The sequence below is a fragment of the Nestor notabilis genome, unplaced genomic scaffold (assembly GCF_000696875.1).
Source record: "Nestor notabilis isolate BGI_N333 unplaced genomic scaffold, ASM69687v1 scaffold12440, whole genome shotgun sequence".
NCBI lineage: Eukaryota > Metazoa > Chordata > Aves > Psittaciformes > Psittacidae > Nestor > Nestor notabilis.
In genome coordinates this window covers 31,284-52,684 of record NW_009911651.1, presented here as the reverse complement: position 1 = coordinate 52,684, position 21,401 = coordinate 31,284, and the positions used below count along the sequence as shown (strand labels likewise).

Below are 21,401 nucleotides of genomic sequence, written 5' to 3'. Positions count from 1 at the left end.
TGCAGTAAGTTGTAAAGCTTTAGCAAAATTATGCATTTATTTCCTGCTTAACTCAGAAGCCATATAGTCAGTCTTCCTTGGGAACGCCTTAGTTCTGCCTGTCACTGAAATTTTGGGTACGTTATCTGGTCTTGGGACACTGGGGTTGGCACAACCGGGACTATCAAGTTGTGCAGGCAGACAGGAGATGTACACTGTGTACAACAGAATAGCATCAAAGGACAGCGAGCGTGAAAGTATTATCAAGGTCATTAAAGGCTGGGACTGTCATGCACATGACATTAATTTGCAGCTACCTAAAACTGAAGAGTACATGGCAGCCTCTCCTACTACTTCATTACAAAATGCCATTTTTAAGACTGTTACTACACTTACTTGGGCATGGGAGCTATAGTAACAGTAGCAGTTCGCCACGTGAAGATCTAGTGCCTTATAGATTTGGCCTTCATGGTTATATCACAGGTAGTTCAGAGGCAGGCCACGGCTAGCCAGCAACGAAGGAGATGCTTCAAGGAAACAGTAGTTCAGGTAGTTTGCAAAAGGCTGTAAAATACATTTTCCAACTAGTTTAACAAAACTCTGAAGTCAGAAGGAAATCCAACATTGCCTTAGCCTTGTTTGTTAGAACTGTAGCTGAGTTTCTGCCTCGCTACGAGATGGAGGCTTTTTAATTCCACTGTTTAAAAACTGTTTTAATTAAGCAGCATGACCAGGCAGATGTTTGGTTGCCACCTCTTCATGCAGATAAGAATCTGAATTTTAGAAGAGCTTTAGCAAATAATGCTTCATTTCGTTCAGCTTCTCAGGACAACATCCCCCTGTCTTCTGAAATAAAAAGGCTTTCTTCTGAGGTTTGAGCGTCCTTTGCTTTCATAACTTGGTGATGAATAGGATAGTGATAGGAACTCTGCCCAGTTCCTTTGGAACACTACCTACTTTCATTCACCTAATAAGAGCTCAGGGAACTTTAGCCCTTACTTAAAAGACAATAACATGTTTTTCATCTGACCGCCTTCGTGCATGACAACATGACGCTTGTTGGAAAAGTTCAGAGCTGTCAGTGGCGAATGCCAGATACTCCGTGCCTGACGTAGGTGCCTGGAGTAGGTCAGAATGGACTGTTCAGTCTCATTCTCTCTCTTGCAGAAGGTACAGCTGGGAAGGTGAAGACTGGCTGTCAGCCCTAGTTTGAATGTTCCTATAGCTAGTGGGAAAAGCGTGCCGCGACACATCTGTAACAGGGAAGGACACCAAACTCCATTACCTTCCTGGCATAAGCAGACCCAGCTGCAGGACATGCAGAAGGTGCACAAAGGAAATGTACAAATAAGCTGGGGGTGGGCAGAGTGAGACAGGTAGAAAAGGGATTTGCAATAGCGACAGGATTGTTACAATTAACACATTTTGGACTCTGAAAGTTGTTCCCTTTTAAACATCATTTTATTAAATAGATGTCTTTTGTCAGTTCAGTAAATGGTATTTAAAGAGGTGCTCTGCAGCAGGCCAGACAGCTAAGGCTGGGGTTTGCTTTGTTTGACTGTGGACATTAAAGTGTGTGTGTAGAGCTCTAAAGGAGGAGGCTTTGCAATTCTTGGCATTAGGAAGATGTCCTTAGAGCGTGCTGTGTGTGCCCCTCAATGAAACGCTCAGATTTGCACTTGGCATGACCCTGGCTGGAATGGGATAAAGCACCAAAATGTCTGCATCCCACCACTACAAAACTGGGGAAGGAGAACACACGTACTAGTTGTAGCACATTAAATAAAAACACTGAATGAGTTCAGATACTCAGCCAGGCTCAGAACTGAAGAGAAGGGTCAGCTGGCATTCATTTTTGCTTTCTAGTAATTCAGAGCTTTATCCCTGGACTAGTTTCCCCTACCTTCTAGAAATGACCCAGGATCTAACATGGCTAAATATTACTCAACAAAATCCCATGCTGCTCTTCAGCAAACTCAGCCAAGAGCATTGTGTTAGTGACTAAGCCAAGCCATCAGCCAGGAAACCTCCCTTCATTTATGCAGGTAAATCCCATGTTGCTCTCTGTTGTTACAGGCTGCTTTGAACACCCACAGTAGGATTCTACATAAGCTGGACCGAGTGTCACAGAACACAAACTCCACTTACAGATAATCCGCAGTGAGATGCCAGGACAGAGGCATGTTCTCTGACCATCCATAAGGCAGGTTCTGCCCCATCCCTGGCAGTGTTTGTTTGGGCTTTGAGCAATCTGGTCTAGCGTGAGGCGCCCCTGCCCATGGCAGGGGGGTTGGAACTAGATGGTCTTCAACGTCCCTTCCAACCCAAAGCATCCTGTGGATTCTGTGATTCTTCTCCTGGCGCACTCACTGTTTATGAGATCAAGAACACAGTGTAGATTAAACTGCTTTATACCCACTAGAGCTCCTCATCAAACCTGTTCTGTTCTTTTTCAGTAAACAACCTACAGTGTGTTAATTTGCTGGAGAACATGGGGAAGTCAAAGCAATTTTCATACAACATGAGACCAACCACAGCTGCAAAACCAAAAAACACAAGGCTCAAGCACTAAGCAAAGCTGAATGTTTGGATTTAAAAAGCATGTTCCAGTATGACCTAATATTACCTTTCATCATGTGCAAGTCATCTACAACATATTAATTGAATGCACTTGCCCTTTTGTATTATCCCAGCATTACAGGTCACACAGACTTCCAAGGAGTTGGACTCATTTTGAGTACAAATCAGTTTTTAAATGCAACTGTTAATTTATTTACTGACAGGATGAAATCCAAACTGCATTTGGAAACAGAAACTGAAGCGCTGAGCGCAGCCCTACAGCAGAACTGCAGGGGCTCCCAGAGTTTTCCATTCTCAAAAGTAATTTTGAATGTGTTCATCAAACACAGTGTCAGAAGAGAGGGAAACTCTACTGAAGATGGAACAGTTCTGAAAGACAGGCACAGAAGAACAGCCTTCACTCTCCACTCCGGTACTAAAGACACAATCATTTCTCAGCTACCTATGGATCTGGAAGGAAAAGTAGAGATGTTGACAAAACCCACTCAGTAAATAAATGGCTTTCCACAGCCTATGGGAATCGTTAGGGTGATGTTTTCTATCACTGAGATTATCACCAATTTTTTCCATATTAATAACTGTTTTTATACCTGCACAGAAAGATTTTTTATGGAAAGCAAGAAAAGATAGGACCTCTTCTAGAAGAAAACCTGCTTTGGAGCTGCCAGCATACAGTATTTACCTTGCACAAAGTGTTTAAAAATAGGAGCTGAGCACAAATAAAATGCTGTTACTCTAGTTTCTATGTAAATTGTTTTCTCTCTTTTTCTTCTGGTATTACAGAATTCTAATCAATTAATATGATGGCTTGAAGTCATAGATGATTGGAGTCAGCATCAGTCTGTTTCTCTGCAAGCACTTAAATGTTAAGGGGACTGGATCTTCTCTAACACCCCTCACCTGTGGTCACCGCTTCCACTAAACCAACCTCCAGCAGCTTGACAAGAAAGGCAGCAGAGGTGTGCAGTTCTCTGGAAAATTTTTATTCTGTTTCACTTACAAAAAAAAATTGACAAGCTTTGTTCCAACATCTCCCATTCAAAACTAAATAGAAGTAAATGCTTTACAATAAATGCAGTTCGACCTCTTTTAATACACGGTGTTGATAGGGCCGGGTCCCTGGGGATGAGAGGCAAGGTAGATGTTGAAACAGTAATGGAGGTCTGTCAGCCACTGCTCTTGAACCTCCCCACTCTTCAGGGTCTAGAAGGAAGGGGAAAAGAGGTAAAACTCCATGTCACCACCAGCGTGTGCAAAGCCAGGCTTTGTCTGCACAGTCAGTGAGGTGCACTGTGCAGGGTACAAGATGGCCTTGTTCACCCGCACACGGCCACCTTACTCTCATTGATGTATTTCACCAGGCTATGTCCGGTAAAGCTGAAATTATAAAGTGTTACTTCTCAGTGATGAAGTGTGTGAATTACACCAGCTGCCACTTCCTTACTTGTAATTACAGCGGCTTCGTTACTTCCTTACCCCAGTTCTGGAATTTATACTCAACTGAAATGCAAACGAGCAGGTTCTGCTACAGGCAGGAGAGCTCAAACCCCCAGTCTGTAAGAGAACTGCTCCCAACAGACCAACGTAGCCCACAGCCCAGTAATTCACTCTCCTCAGCATTGAAAGTGGTTAAAAAAAACCCCATCGCCACCACACACAACCCACCTGCAGTGGAACATCACAAGAACATTTTCATCACTAAAGGAAACCAACCCACTCAGTCTCTGGTAGGGAACTTGCACCTACTCTCTAACATCTGCTTCCACCACCACTGAGGTTACATTTTCCTTTTAAAAGCTACTAATGAATACCTGTGGCTCGCTTATTCAAACCTGTGGGATGTACAAACTTTCTGTGCTCAAAACTCACAAGAGTTCTGTGCAAAAACAGTTTTTTCTGAAGAGAGAAGCGACTGGAACAGTCCCCAAACCAGCAGGGTGCAGAATCAGGAACAGATGCGCTGGGGTTTGCAACATGTGAAAGGGAATATATTTTGCACCATACATATTTAAGGGAGTTTGTCTGATTTAGTAACATCTTTGTACACCTACACACCCCTGCTCCTATCAACAGAGAAGACTAGTTCCTTATTTTGGAACAGCTCACCCCCACATGGGCTGGGCAGGTAAGCTACTGCCAGCATGTTTGTTAGGAAGGTACCTGCTGTCCCAGGCCCTGGACTGGGCACAAGCTGAACTTAACAAGTGCCTTGTCTGTGCAATGAGCCCAGGAGCTCAAATGGCTTTCCGCACAGCCTGGGCTCCCAGGGCAAACAGAAGACAATCATAACTTGTGTTTTCCTAAACATCTGTTCCAGCCTTGGCAAGAATTATTAAACACAAACATCAAGTGTGTGTATATCTATCTATCTATCTATCTATCTACCTCCTTGTAGTCTCTGGGAAACAATGAGAAGTTTCATACCATGATGTCCTTGATAATCTGTTGCACCAGGAATTCATTTGTGATCATATGGCTCCTGAGCTGACCATGTTGCATGAGTAAGCGAAGCAACTGAGCAACCACGGGCAGCTCTTCCCGACAGATCCTGCTCACTTGCAGGCTCTGCAGCATCAGCCTCAGCAAGCGCGGCAGGAGTGCTAACGCAGAAATACACGACCCCCACAGCATATCCCTGGCAGGGAGAAAGAACAAAGAGTTAAATCACTGAGGACGTGGTATTTCTTTCAAGTGTGTCTCTGTGAACTCACCTCACAGCTGTACAAGGAAGGGTGCTGCTCTCAAGTCAGTTGTGCCAACTGCCTTCACCAAAATTAGTGCCCAAGCAGAGGGTTTGTACCAGGAAATGCTAAACTTGAAAACATCCTAAAATCATGTACAGCACCCAGACAAACTGAAGGCCCTGCCCTGGAGCTACAAATGTAACTGAAACTCTTACACAGTGTAACTGCTGCTTGGTGCAGCTGGGAAGAGGGTTTTGCTTCAGGCACACCTCAATGTTTATTTAAGACTCCTAACAAATCAAACAACAGATTTAGGTGTGGGCGACCTGTAGGTCATTAAACACCATCGATGAAGAAGGACTCTGGCTTTCAAAACAGGTCTTACATTTTAAGTAAGCTTTGAACAATGTTGCTGTATATGGAACAAGTTAGAGGAAAAACCAGAAGTTTAAACTGTTTAAAGACTTTTCTGTTATACAGGTAAATAAACTTACTTACATCTGCTAGCTGTAGCTTTGGGGTTTTTAAATCAAATGGATTTGCGATCTATAAGGCGATGCCTGAGAAGTTTTGTTAAAACTGAAATACCCAGTCAGTTAAGAGTACAAGCTAACAAAGCCAAATCCCTGGCATGTTGCTTTTCAATGTATCTAATGAAACTAAAGGCTAAAGCTAAAGATTAGAAAGGTGGATATTTATACCTTAAAGTCAGGATGTTCTGATATCTAACTAGAACAATTTGAGATGAAACCTCCTTCAGTTACCGTTTTAAGTAATTCCAGCTAACTTCGCAACTGTTTGTCTTAAATCCAAGTACTGTTTTGAAGCAAGCAAAAGAGAGATGGCAGAAAACCTGGGGGGATGAGAGGGCGTATCCTTTCATTTTACACCTCTAAATACTTGTAAGGCAGAGATGACAAAAAGCAGCATTACCTTTTCTGTAAGTGTTCTGCATCCTCTTTGTCTAAAGTGAGCAGGAAGTACAGGAGACTGTAACAACAAGAGGCTAAGAACTTGTGCAGGGTTTCGCTCAGGATGCAAGCTTGATCCAAGAGCTTATTTATGGCACACAGAACAGATCCAGCTGTGCTATCGGGTATTACAACCAAGCCAACCTGCATTAAAACAAACAGAAAAACCCGAAGTTCATCACTTCATACACAAGGGGTTTTGCTGGTTAGGATGGAGCACAGCTTTCCTGGCGGTGGCTCAACCCCTGCCTGCGCATGGGGAGCAGTGGATGAATTCCTCAGTTTGCTCTGTTTGCACTTGCAGCTTTTTCTTTATCTATTAACCATGTCTTTAGGTCAACCCACGAGTTTTCTCACTTTTACTCTTCCAGTTCTCTCCCCCACCCTGTTGCGGGGAGTGAGCAAGCAGCTGCGTGGGGCTTAGCTGTCAGCTGGGGTTAAACCACAACAGTGTGATTACTCGTAAGAGGGAGAAGATAAAGAACAATGACGGGTTCAAACCTCTGAGTACTTCCAATATAAGACTAGGTATTTCAAGGCCACAAATGCAGATCATTGTCCCAAGCTGACCCTGCACCACCCAGCTGCAGGGGTAGAAGGATGGCATTCCTGTGTGACAGAACATGGACTGCAACTGTCACCAAAACCCTGCTGAATACTATAGGACACTCAAGCACTACATAATGAAACCAAATAACGATGTTCCTGACAAACCACAAACAGGAAATTATGATAGTGAGTAGATGGATGTCTGCATACAAAGAAGCATCCTGAAGATCAGATCAGCCAACGCTGCTGCTGAAACTTGCCAGCCAGCAAGTCTGGGAGATGATGTGAACACAGACATTTCAATTTATATACATCAGGTAGATGAGGCTGCTCAAGTTCCCACACAGGCTGTTGCCTGTCTTCCCTCTAAGGTGTCATTATCCAGTGAGAGACCTTGGGCAGCAATCTCATCAACTGTAAAAACCCACTTAACTGTTTGCTCTCAGAACAGTGCAGCAGAACGCATAAGCTGATCTGGAGGCTGTGCTTTAAGTCAATGCTCGCCCTCAAAAATCCTGACTATAGTTAAAGGTAAGCCACTCTCCATGGAAGCTTTGCTCTAGGGATTTTTCAGAAGGGCTCCATACAGGGAGCTGCAGGCACCTGTTAGCTCACAGAACCATCCTGACAGGACACACAGGTCCCCCCCTTGGCAGGCAGCATCACAGGTAACTGCAAATTCCATTACACAGCTCTGGCTTTGCCCTCAGCTCAGGGAGTGTTTGGAATTAGGAGAAGACAGACTGTGAAACCCATCTAAGGCTGCTAGTTGCTCTTTTCAAAAGCAAAGCCTTTCATTTAGGGCTGTCCTGGCCTGAAAACAAGCTGAACTACTCACGGATCAGAGAAAAAAAAATCCATGTAAGTTTGGATGCTGACAGTTATTAGACATCCTTTAAAACTCTGCTAATCTTGTCAAAAACTTCTGCAAATGCTGAAATCATACACGAAGTATATGGAGTAAGTGTATTTGAGGAGAGACCATTACAACATTTATCACATGAAAGTTAACCCAAAAGACAAAATGGTGCTTACCAGGTATTTACAGATGCCAGTCTGGAGAATGTCAAAACACTGACTCTGTGAAGGTATAGTGGACAAGCTGTGACAGATCATCTGTTTTAATAAAACAAAGTTATATTTAAGCACTCTAAATGCAACCAGCAGTCATTCACTGTGTTGTCACACTTTGCTGACAGACCTAAATACCTATGGGGACACACAGCAGCTTTGTCTCGAAGTACTGATTCTTTACAGTGTATAAGAGTAACGTTGTCAACATAAATTGTTCCATGTTTAAGGAGAGGACAGCCTCCACCATCAATTTTTTTGTTAGTGCCTTTCTTCATTTTACCTATGTGCTAGAAGTAGAAGGCCAAAAACATTCTATCCAGTTACAGCACCACACCAAGCCCCCATGTGCCTTTCCTTGGAGTTGAAGAACTTCAGGAAACAATTTCACAAGTAACTTTATCAAGCATGAAACAGAGGAATCACAATGAAACAGGACAGAAAAATAACACAACGAAGAAGAAAGTAGCAAAGATCCATTTCTAACTTATTTTCCTCTACACTGCCAAGAACGCTGCATTCAAAGATGATACAAAATGTAATACTATGGAGGGAAATAGTGGTTTATGAACTGCCAAAAACTGGTGCTTGTATAACAATCAGGCACTTCCAAACTGTATTAGCTGCCCAGGGGTGTGATGGAAAGAGCACTTTAAAAAACAAAACAAAACCAACACCCAAGACTCGGATCTTCATTTCTTAGTAAAAAAATATATGGGCCAAAATGGCAGGGGAGGGGAAGAGGGAAAGAGTTGTCCAAGACCCCAAGAATTGCTGTATGGCTCCTAGATAGGATAAAGAAACAAGAGCTCTAGTAGCTCTGCTAAGCAAGCTGTACTACAATCCTCAGCAGATGGCTTTCTCTGTTCCTCTTTTCCTTCCCATCTCTTCCAATAATTTGTGAACTAGTCAGAGATCCTGGATGACCTCCCTCTGTTCACATTCCCTGCTTATCCCAGAGTGCCAGCTGAAGCCTCTGGAAAGCAACATGCACAGTGCGTGTTGTCAGACCATTAGCAGTCGTGGTGTCCTGCTAAGGACAAGGAAGATGAAAGAACCAATACGTGAGGAATCAAACCTTCTACTTGTGCTTAAGGGAACTGGAAAGAGAACAGCAAGATCAGACATTTGAGGGAGGGAAGAATTTAAGATATTGGCAAATAATAATCTTATTTTTGTTACTGTACCTTTATTTAATGAAATAATATTACTAAACCTGTATCCTACATCCTGTATCTGGTAGTGCTGCTGCATGCTGCACTTTGAAAATGATAAAATATTAAGTACTCTAGAATATTCCCAAGGAAAGCACTCAAAGCATCTGCATGTTCGCAGTGTTGAGGAATAAAGTCAAGCTGAGGCAGAGGTTACTGCTGGGGATTGTCATGTCAAGGATGAACTCTCACACCAATCTGAGCTAGTATTTTAATGAGTAACACACAGAAGTTAAGGCTACACTGATGAAACCTGTTGTCTGACGAACAGATCAGAGTTGAGAAACCCTGCCAAGACGGGAGGACTGGACTAACCTACAGAGAAGATCACACGGGTCTGACGTGTAACATACAGAACAAATTCAGGGAATCAAAAGCAGGAGGTCACACGCTTGGAGACGAATGGAAACTTGTGCCTGCAGCTAGGAGATTTAACAGTTGAAAGCCGAGGAGAAAATGCTGTGCGTAACAGCTGACCACAAGGTGGTGATGATCCAACCACGGAATGGGCAAACGCCACTTCAGGATGGAAAAATGATCACGGTGGAAGTGACCAGACAGAACAGCGACCGTCTGTTCAACACTGCGCTCCGTAGGTCCCTGCCTACACTGCTTCATTTCTGTCATGCTGTGCAAAAGAAAGGTAAATTCAAACCTAATGAGCATAGATAAAATGCACAAAGAACAGAAATTGTGTCTTACAGGTGTTAACGGAAAGAGCTTAACCTGCCTAGGCTGCCACAACTGCATCTGAGAAGAGAGATTATCATCACTTACAAACACAACAGAGAGGTTAAAACCATGCAGGAGAACAAATATAACCAAACAGCAACAAAAAATAATGATGATCACAGCTGGCTAGGAATGCAGATAAGGTGGAAATTAGGAAGGATGGACAAGAAAGGGGAAATGCAGGAGACATTTGTTGCTCACAAGACAGAGGTTAGGAAGTTTATAAACAGGGTATGCCACATGCTTGCGAGCACATGACACCAGGCACAGTATGCTAGAGATCCCTTGTGATTCAACGCGTACCAAAGACATTGAAGGCAAACCCACCAGGCCCACCCAGCAAACTACGGTTTCATTACTAACAAAACCATGATTACTATTTCACCCTTAGGACTACCCTAGAACAGGCCTACCAGTCCACTGAGGTTCTCCTTGAAATGACAAGTTGTAGGAGCATCTCAGAACAGGTACAATTCACTGACACTCAGGCTCTCCCAGAACTGGCAAGGAGAACAGGCATCGTACCACTGGAGAGCAGCACACTTGCTTAGAAGGGCTGTGGTAAAGTGCATTGGCAAGTTAATTTTTCAACCTCTCAGATCTTTCTGACCCCCAAAATAGCAGAACCATTGCCTACAACCACTTCTATTTTCCTACAATTAAGTGGGAGTGGCAATCCTTTTCAATTCCATAAATTAAATCCTGCTTGAAATGGTTTTCGTAACAAATGCCTGTTATAAAAAGTGAAACTGAAATGTTATTAGACATGGAAATGAAAAGCAAAGAAAACTTAATTATCACATGAAAATTAGTATTTTTCCTGACAACTCCTTTTCCTGAGGCAAGGGTTTGCATGAGGTTTAATTTCCATAATAAAATATCACAGCTGATTCATTACTTTACATTTGATTAGCATTTATCACATTTTTGGTGCACTCACAAACTGGGTTTAGACCGAAGCCAGGGGTAGTTTTGTTTCAGAGTATTCCTGAAGCGAATGGACAGAGACCCCACTGCTGACTGCAGGGGGTTTATATCTTTTTGAGACGAGTATAACAGGTTTGGTTCAGGTTTAGAGGGTTTGGGTCTTTGGGGTTATCAACTTAATTTTGTTGATGTCCACTTGAATAAACTCAGCCAAAGAAAAGCATTCTCTTAAATACAGGGATTACCTATTAGCATTATGCAGCAAATACTACAGGCTCTGTTATCCATTGTCAGTTATCCAAACCAAACCTTATTGATCAGACAAGCTCAACTACCCATCCTAGCCATGAGCCACACAACTACAACAGCAGGTTCCCTACTAGGGCTTCAGGAAATCATTACTACACAGGTCTCCCTGGCTGCCGTACTGAAGACATACTTCAACAGTAGCCAGATAAAATGGGAATAAAACCCAAAAGGCTGGGAAGGCAGCCCAGGAGCATTGCCTGGGGCTTTCTGGAGATACTGAAACCACAGAGTATTTTACTCTAGTCTAGTTAAAAGCATTTTTACTGCTGAGACTGACTCTAACTGACTCTTAATCCAGTCTGAAACAGGCTTTCCTCAGCTCTAACATACAATCAGAGGAATCCATCAGTTTTAAACTGCTTATCTGTTAAGATGCTCTCAACTCCAAATGGTGGAGTTGGGGTGACCTGAGGAAGCCGAGGTCTCAGTCTGTGCTCTCATGGCAACAGGAACACGCACAAATGATGAACCAAGAGTAATGTTTTGTCATTATTTAACTGTTCTCACTCCCTAAATCACTCAATGCTTCGTTCCCATAGCGTGACAGAATCTCAACTCCAAAAGCCTTGAGGGAAATATTTTATCAGTAACTCTCCAGGGGAAATCTGCGTATTATTTCAAACTTAATCACACTGCAAAGCACTCTTTTACAAAGAAAAATCTCGCCTTCCTCTGAAGACACACACAAGTGTGAGGACGGAGCAAGCAGGAAGGATAATGGATCAAGTATTTTAGCAAGCCACTCAGTGGAGTCAGACCAAAGACAGCTCTGACTCCAAGAGAAGAGATTCTATTAGAAAAGCTGGCACACACCAGACACTACATCCTAACTTTGTATTTCTCAGTTCACATCAACATCCACCTCAAACACGGGTAACTGAAATGTAACAGGCTGTTCCGCAGTCAGTTCCAAAGCCCTTGTGAAATGACTGCTTTGAGCAGGGCTCTATCCAGTGTAACATGCTACTGCGGCGCGGAGAAAATGAGAAGTTTTCAGGTGGTGGGGCAGGCAATGAAGCTTGTCGTCTGAAGCTTGGCCAGCTTCCCCCGAAGCACCCTCGCTTATCAGACAGTGTACTCCCTTGACAGGTGCTGCTTCTCCTCCTGAAATAAATTGATTTGACAGGGCAATATTAACAGTGCCCTGAGTTGTTGAGAAAGCTGCGTACAAGAAGAGATCTTTGTTCGTCTGCCTTGGCTAAGCTCACAGGGGCGGATGTGAAAGGTATTCCTGATTCACTGAGTCCAGAAAAAAAAAAAAAAGACAAGAAAACACCACCACAGAAACCCCCACCTGAAACCCACACACAGTAACAATAAACCAAACCAAAATCTGGGTTAAGTGAAAAGGCAAGACAGAGGAACAGAGTCTGCAGAACGTTGCAGAGGTGGGCAACAGGGGGGAAAAAAACCTACTATGGGTCTTATTTTACATTCAGGGCAGCAAGACGGGAATACAGAAACTTGATAAAGAATTAAAAATGCTTAAGAACATATATTGTGTCTTTCATTGTGATAGAGTATGTATTTCCAATGACTGAGGATTATGAGGCACAGTCAATGTCCAACTGCTGGCTCAGAAACAGGGTAACTGCAGCATACAGACTTATCTTGCAATTGCTGAACTGTGCTGATTGCCTATCTGCAGACTCCTTGGCTGTGTCAAGCAGTGTGACATTAAACCTACATCAATAGTCAACTAAACCAAGTGAAGTTATCTTTATTTGCTACTGGACACATACAGGAGTGGCAATCACCACTGCTGCTCACCTCCTGTGCAACAGTCTGATCATGTGTTTAAACCCGAGTAGTAGCAAGATTTGGTGCCAGGGGTAGAGAACCATGTGCTAGAGACAATCCTAGTGTCTAACAAAGCATCAGGCTTTTCTGGAAACAGTCTTCTTCTGTCTGCAAAATAAGGTACAATGCTCAACAGCTAATGTGCTATCCAGGAGCAGACGAAGCTGTACCTGGAAAACAGCAAAGGAGTGGTTCTCTTCTCAGAGCCATCTTACTAACAAAATTCAAAGAAACAATGCCATGAAATAGCTTTGCTACCCAAGCAGCTTTTGTTTCATCCTCTGGCAGCCATAAGAAGCCCTTCTTTAACAGCCCTCCAGCTTCCTTATGGCTATAAAATATCACCATCACCCTCGTGGATGCCTCCTCATCAGACCATGTGCAGGACAGTCAAAGGAACATCTCATGTACAAGTCTCCAAATTCACCTGCCTGCCTGTTCCCCAGACAAAAGGACTTGAAAACACAGAAAACTGTACACTTAGGAAGCTAGCTCTTGTCCCACAAAGCCTGTCTTTTAAAGCAAATTTAGTTTAGGTATCACAGCCAAAACGTGAATATACAGCATAACATACAGTAACTGTGGAGATGTTAATTCACATCAGTTACACACAGTGACACGTGAGCTCCCAGCTATGTCACAAGATACAGAAGATACAATGGAAGATCGGGTTAAGTTTCTTGGGAGTTTGTATTTTGATGTTTAGGTTTTATTAGGTTGTTTGGAGGGGTTTTGGTTTGGGTTAGAGGTGTTTTTTTGTGGGGTGGACACGGTGTCATGCATTTATTTATTTAAGTTTTATGTCTTAAGAAAATGATGGAAAAGACCTTTGAAAGCGAGCCTTATTCATCTTAGGAAGCATTAAATTAAATAATCTCTCTTCTGTTTCTTTGGAATTCGCATTCTTTTTCAAGAAGAAATATTCTCCTTTCTAAATATGAATCTTGGCTATGATGTAGTTTTACAAAACACTAACAGGTCTATACAGAATTTTTTAATCCTCCCTAAAGAGGTTAACAATTTTAGCACATTTCTAGTTTAGAAAGGATACTGTTTACCCTCAGGTGCTTTTTCTCCCCAGTGTAAATTTAACCTGGAAATCTCAATAAAGGTAAGTTGAAATCTTCAGGATCTTAATCTCAAAATCTAAATTTTTAAACTTTAGTGGGTTTTTGGAAGTGTTAATCTCTGCTTGAAGTTAAGCTACAGTGCTGCACCACCACTTCTTCCTTCTCATGACAAACATCTTTAGAAGACTTCTAATTTACATACATTCACTTGCTATCTTTATTGATTTGTTGTAAGTTTTTCATAGCACATCAGTGCAGATACAGCCTTCCCAAGTCTATTTCACTTAGAAGACTTCTCAGGTTTTGACACAAATTACAGCATTACATGAATCCCAAGGTTTTTGAATTCAAGAGTGCTTTTAAAAGCAGCTAACCTTCCCTAGTGTTTGCTCTTACATCTTCAATTTCTGAGAAGTATTTTATTTCTTCAAGTCACCTATATGCTTAACGTAACTCCAGAATCTTGACTTCAAGCAGAACCTTCAAATGATCGTTTGCTTTCCCCCTCCAAGATGTTCAAGCATCACACACATCAAATATTACAACAGAAATTATCATGTATACATGGTTACCTTGTTAAACTGTTCATTTCTGTCAGTGCCATTTCACTCAATACAGGCAAAGCAATTAAATTACAGGGGAGTGAACAATATTACCAACAAACACTATAGGCACAGTTAAAATGAGCGAAGACTAAAGCCTCTTCCCTAAGGCTGCAACCATTTATTCTGGAGCCCCATTTATTTCAGCTACAGGGGTGTGATTTTAAATAATTGGCTTTAATAAGGCAGAAGTCATTTTAAGTGGAAGTTGCTCCAAAAAAGGAACCCGGCTTTCCACATTTAACATACCTTTTAAACAAAATATGAAGATTAACTTTTACAGGTATGCAAAATAGCTTTTAAAGGAACACTTCAGCATTGCTCCTTAAGTACAAATCACCAGTATCTAAAAGCTTCCACAAAAAAACCCCAAACATGGCTTCAGATTTCCACTATACCAATTACTACTATCTAGATCAAAAAAAAGTTACAAGCAGTATCCACCTCAAAACAGTTTTTGTTATAAAGCACTTAAAAGAATTAATACCTACCAGAAATGCATGCCTGGCCTTTTCAACAATTGTGGTTAGCCACATCCTACCATACCAACTGCACTAGTTATATGAACACTCAAGTCCAAACTGCTACTTGAAAATGCCTCAAGTTATTCTTTTCCTTTAGATAACTAGCTCCTTCTCCAGAAGCACACCTTTGTTCTCTGGCACGTATATGTTATACATTAATATTCCCTCTTATGGTTCATAACTATGAGAAATACACACCACTCACGGCATGGTATAGCTAGCTAGCGACGGGCAGCTGGGACTGCCTTCCTCTGGGTTTGAAAACAAAGCCAAGCAGCAAGTAATAAAGCCAACAAACTATGGCCTCCTAGAGCCATGCCTGGGACCCTTCACCCCTTGCCCTTCTGTTCCTTCAGCACCGTAATCCCAGCTGCTCCTGCCTCATAAACCCCCCAACAACCCAGTTCAGAGTGATGCCCATGCAGGCTGGGCAGCTGCTGCTGCCAAGCAGGATGAGGGAACAGAGTTAGGAACTGCCTTGTGCTTATCAAGAGGGTTTTTTCTTCTACGTGCTTCTTTTCATAGAATTTATGGGCCACAAGTATTTGCAACTTTATTCTTTTAGCAGACAGCCACACACCAGCCAATGGTTTAGACAGAACAAGTGGTGGAAGAGAAGAAAGAGGAAGATAGATAGACTAATAGTAGTAGGAATCTGATCACTAGCCTCATTTATTCACAGGAAATGAGGCTGTCAAATCCTAATTCCATCAATTCCTTATTTATTTTCATCTACAATAAAATATTTTTCCATTACAAGGAAACCCTGAATTACAACTACTCAGTGAGAACTCTCATAAAAGAGCAATTAAAGTAGAGGTTTGAATGCTGCCTGCTCTGCAGCTAACAGAGGGCTGTTCTCACTTACTAGGTATTTTTAATTACTACAAATATTTTGCTTATTATTATGGCATCACCATAGATTTCCTTATCCAGTAAGGAGAAGCATGAAAGATTCAGCATCCAGAAGCTGCACCACTCAGTTCCACCAAAAGCATGACTAATTCAAACTGGATTTTATGATTTCCTGTAGCACTGCTTTATTTAAAAGAAGGAATTTTCTGACACGGCTAAATATAGCTTGATTCCAAAATTGTGACACACCTTTAACTTGGAAGGAAGTGGTTTCCAAACCTATCTCCCTCAAACTCAATGCACATAAGTAGAGCCATCATATGAGCAGACAGTGTGAGCTTGCAGCCCAGAAAGCCAACTGTATCCTGGGCTGTATCAAAGGAAGCGTGACCAGCAGGTCAAAGTAGGTGATCCTGCCCCTCTACTCTGCTCTTGTGAGACCTCACTTGGAGTATTGTGTCCAGTTCTGGTGTCCTCAACATAAAAAGGACATGGAGCTGTTGGAGCAAGTCCAGAGGAGGGCCACGAGGATGATCAGGGGGCTGGAGCACCTCCCGTATGAAGACAGGCTGAGAAAGTTGGGGCTGTTCAGCCTGGAGAAGAGAAGGCTGTGTGGAGACCTCAGAGCAGCCTTCCAGTATCTGAAGGTGGCCTACGAGGATGCTGGGGAGGGACTCTTCATTAGGGACTCTAGTGGTAGGACAAGGGGTAATGGGTTTAAACTTAAACAGGGGAAATTTAGGTTAGATACAAGGAAGAAGTTCTTCACAGTGAGGGTGGTGAGGCACTGGAATAGGTTGCCCTAGAAGTTGTGAATGCTCCAACCCTGGAGGCATTTAAGGCCAGGCTGGACAGAGCCTTGGGCAACATAGTTTAGTGTGTGGTGTCCCTGCTCATGGCAGGGGGGTTGGCACTAGATGATCTTAAGGTCCTTTCCAATCCTAACTGTTCTATGATTCTATGACGTTGTCTTTCAAGACACCATAGAAGACCCTGATCTGTTGGCAGTTTTCTTCTCCTCAGAGGCTACTGCTCTGGGTTTTAGGGCTTTGTTGCTGTTTGGTCTGCCTCCAGTACTGATCCCTACATCACTAGCAACTTGCCTCCAACTGAACTTCACGCCACTGATCACAACCCTTTGACCTGGCCATTCAGGCAGCTTTCAATCCACCTCCCTGTCTATTTATCTTCGTCAGCATGCTGACAAGGATGTTACGGGATACAGCATCAAAAACCTTACCCAAGTCAAGATAAACTGCTCCTCCCCCACTCACAAGCTGGTCACCTTGTTGCAGAAGGCTAGCAGGTTGGTTGAGCACAATCTGTCCTTCATAAATCCTTGCTGATTATTCTTGAGCATATCCTAGGTGCATCTGATAAAGTTTCTAGTGAACTGGGTCATCTCTCCAACTATGAACATGCTTGTGAGGAGAAGCCTCAAATCTCCTTCTCAAGCTTAAGAGTTGTAAGCAGCAGTCCAGAACTCCCTTTTTGTTAAGAGTCTAAAAAACGAGATGGGTCTAGAAGGTCTCATCACTCTTCAGATTTTTGATATGTGGGATTATTGTTCCTATTCTCCCTTTCATAACTTAGTCTCCAGAAAAGACTTCAGGCTCATAGATAACTGCAGAAGTAATGCAGTTATGTATGCAGTTATGCATGCTTAATAGATGTCCAAATCCTCTTTCATTACTACCCAGAGATACCCAGCTCTTTGCCTAATGACTGTCATCCAGTTCTGAGAACCTGAGAGAGCACTCCGGATCCTTCCCAAGAAAAAGGTACTTTAACAAAAGCAAGTTTCAAGCTTCAGAAAATACTGACTCTCCTTGATGGCACCAAAACACTGGGAAGATTGCGGTGGGAGAAGTAAATCAAACTTGCAACCAGGAACCAAAGGCACAAACAAGCTATCTACAACCAAACTACTTCACTGTCACTGACTAAATTCACAGTGAAGTTTCTAATCCCAGGAAATTTTTATTAAATAAGCACCAGAAGTTATTCTAAATAATCACCAATGCCAACTTATTACTTCCAAGTTAATATCTCATTTAATCCAAGGCCTTTTCAATTAACAGTAGATTTTCCTCTCAAAAAACCTCTTTATAATTAGTATTTTTACAATTAATTTACTTTTGAAAGTCAAAACATATTGCTGGTCTTAATCTTATTAGTATTTCAGAATTCTCCACCAAGGCTTCTACCCATTTTTCCATGAGGACTGTTTTGCATACTACATGCCTGAACATTCCCCTTTTAAAGCAGCTTCCTTCAAAATATTATCTGATGGCTGTAGAAGAACGTTGGCTCTTTGACAGCTATTATATTCTTCATTCTTTTTTCAACTCAGCTCACAACAAGATTTAGGCATCTGTAGAGAAGGGATGGAGAGCACTCCCAGTTTGTATGCTGTCATTTAGAATTAGTGTTGATGTATTACCTCTGTCACAGCCCAGTGGTGTAAAAACTGGTCCAGATCAGTTAGGTAAAGACGGACAGGTGAAAGCTGTGACTGGCTAATGTGTGGTTTTCCTCTAATGCCCTGGAGACTAGTCAACTCCTCTCTCGAAAACCCTAGAGAAAAAGAAGCAGTACAACAGTATCACAAAACAAGCCAAGCACTGTTCTACTTCAACAGCATCACTGACAAACACTGTCTTTCAAATTACGTTTATATAACACTTTTCATGAAAAACTTTTGCTTGGTATTTTAACTGAGGTATATCAAAATACAAAGTCTGGCTTCTGAAATAAATCAATGGCATACCCATTTAAACTGTAATGTCATATAGAAAAAAAAAACCCTGTAAGAGGCTAATGTTATGCTGCTATTTTCAATGTATGCATCTTTAATACATACATATACGTATATATGCAAGACAGGATAACACAAGACAGTTCACCACATCTTCACAGTAACTCCGTAACCTTCTAACATAACCTCAGGGTTTAAAAAAATAATTAATTTGGCTAATTATTTCTAGCCAGGTACTGGATGCTGTAGTAAAACAGGACTACTGCTCCGAAACAGACACTTTGGGTTTGCTTTCATTTTCTCAGTTACCAGTCCGGCACCCTTTCCACTGTTTTAAGAAAGAAAAAACACCTTAATTTTTGAAAACAAAGTAGCTGAACATTATGAATGACTGAGGTGATGAAGAAAAGACACTTTCTTTTTACCACAGCAGAAATTGCTGGAAGATACTTCTCAGCAATATTATGTCATTTTAACCACTGTAATTTCCCAAAGTTGCATCACCACAGAGTACAACTATTTTTATATCTGAGTCAGAATATAGTAGCAGAAGTAATCCTGCTCACATGCTGGCCTTGGGCAGCTCACTACAACGTATTCTGACTACTTTATTCCGATGGAATGGTTTTAATAGCGTGAGCGTGTCCACAGGAAATCCCAGAGGCACTCGCTTGTATTGTTAGGAGCCAATAAAAGCCATTTACCTAAATCTAGAGAAAAAAATCCTTGTGTCATATGCTGAATTTAGGTTTTCCTCATACTTGCCAAAGAAAGTTGCTAGAATGAAGAAAAGAAGTATGCAAATATTCAGCCCAAATGGCAAAGTGGAAAAACAGGGTGTCAAAAATCAGACTAAGAGAAAAAAAGGGTATCTCACATCAAAAATACATAGGAAGATTAGAATTATTTTCAGGAAGTACTTACTGCATCATTTATTCTACATTAAATCCAGTAATTGACTATCAAAGCAAATTTCAGTTTGTTAATTCTGAATTATGACATTCACATGGATTACCTATAAGGGTTGAAAACAAGAAGCTGAAATAGTCCACATCATTCACTGAATTATCCTGCACTTGGCACTTCCAGCCTGCAAAGGATGATCTACACAAAACCAACAGCAGATAGTTTATTAAAAACCATATAATTAAGAATTCACAACCTACCTGCACAATACAATCAATTAGCATGACTAAATTGTTAATTTTAGCATTGCTGTTTCTAACTGCTGCTGTTAGAACAGCATTTTAAATAGCTTCAAAACCAGAACTTGCTCTTTTCAAGACAAGTGATAACTGAACTTTGTAACCTTACATGGGCTTAGGTTGTTAAGTTGATTAAATTACTGAGATAGCAACTTCTCAGAAGTACTAGTATAACCTTTAATATAGTGAGAACAGCCAACATACCATAAATTATATTAGTTTCATTTCCCTTATCTGGTAGAAGTCATTATATTACAAAGCTGGGCTGTATTTTTAATTATATGCACTATTTTTAACACAGCTCTTTACATGAACAATAGATCCCATTTAAAAACAGTCTCAGCATCTATTTCAGAGTAGCTAAAGCTGTTAAACACAGGACTAAATTAAAAACTTGCTTTGAGATTTAGAACACAAAAAGGAGCAATATGCAAAGACCAGAGCAAACCCATTACCAAAGCTGTCAGACACTTCCCTTTCTAGGAGCAATCTGTAAGAAATGGAGCATTTTGTTTCTCAAATTAGCAGCAATGGAAACTAGAAGCAAATATACACCGCTGACCACCTAACAGCAGTGTCTTGCCTGTGTACTGGTGTAGAACCAGGAGAAAGCCAGGAGAAAGCCAGGAGCTGGGAACACGTACACCTCACACATACTTTCCTCAAAAGGCTGCAGTTCAGAACTACATCACATTATGCAAAATGCATATTATTCAGATTTACTTATAGGCTGCTCTTGGCACTTGCACTGCAGACTATGGATCTTTGCTGTAAGAGATTGCTGCTTTCTGCTCTTACAGTCTTGCGAAACTTCAGAGCTTATGAATGCAATTTTCCAAGCCAACTATCTGCCTCAGATCACTTTTTTCCCCAATTCCTCTCCACTAACAGCCAAATGGCTTAACTCATGGGTAACAAAATTCTGGAAAGCTTGTTTTGCAGAAATTTTTTTACAGCTCCATGTTTTGGGATCAAAAAAAATCAGATTTGGAATACCTCGTGTCAGGCATATAAATTTTGCCACCCCATGAAAATCCATCCACAATAATGACAGCTAGAATATGCATGTCTGGAGCTACTCGAAAGAAAAAAGAAAAAGAATTTCAGAATTCCTTTAAATCAAAGAAAAAAAAAAATCAGGACTTAATCAGACTATCATGTGGGATAATTAATTCTAAGGGGGAAAGGGGGAGAACAAAGAAAGGCTTTATTAAATAAAGCTCCCACTTCACACTGTATCTTTAATGGCAAATCCTTATTTCCAGGCATATTTCAGGTGACCTAGTGACTCTGCAGTGCAGGCAGCTCTGCATGGTACTTTCTAGTTCCCAGAAGGCCTTCAGTCCTCCTCACGGCCTGGCTCACTGCTTCCTTTTCTTAACCTGCAGTCTCTCTCTGTGCGTAAGCCTGCCACTTGGCTACAAACACTGAATTCTCCAGAAACTAATCCCTTGGCCATGGCCACTAGTCTTCTTCCAGGAGAAGGAACCTTCTTCTGTCCTTCCAAGGAGGTCCCAGTCTGATCCATTATAGCACAAAGAGCATATAGCATACATAACTAAGTCAGGAAG

At 41.7% G+C, this 21,401-nt stretch overlaps 2 protein-coding genes across 2 annotated transcripts in view; one reads left to right on the top strand and one right to left on the bottom strand.

The window, feature by feature from the left end:
• INVS (inversin) overlaps positions 1-2,551 on the top strand; it is a 76,261-nt gene extending 73,710 nt beyond the window's left edge. The window contains 1 exon segment of the mRNA XM_010015838.1: positions 2,436-2,551. Within this exon segment, the coding sequence (XP_010014140.1) occupies positions 2,436-2,551 (116 nt within the window).
• A 970-nt stretch (positions 2,552-3,521) lies between these two features.
• Positions 3,522-21,401, bottom strand: part of TEX10 (testis expressed 10) — a 46,174-nt gene continuing 28,294 nt past the window's right edge. The window contains exons 10-15 of the mRNA XM_010015848.1: positions 19,641-19,729; positions 18,311-18,444; positions 7,799-7,879; positions 6,177-6,358; positions 4,984-5,194; positions 3,522-3,762 (exon numbers count right to left, since the gene is read on the bottom strand). Coding sequence (XP_010014150.1) covers positions 3,649-3,762; positions 4,984-5,194; positions 6,177-6,358; positions 7,799-7,879; positions 18,311-18,444; positions 19,641-19,729 — 811 coding nt within the window. The 3' untranslated portion in view covers positions 3,522-3,648. The remainder of the gene's footprint in view (positions 3,763-4,983; positions 5,195-6,176; positions 6,359-7,798; positions 7,880-18,310; positions 18,445-19,640; positions 19,730-21,401) is intronic.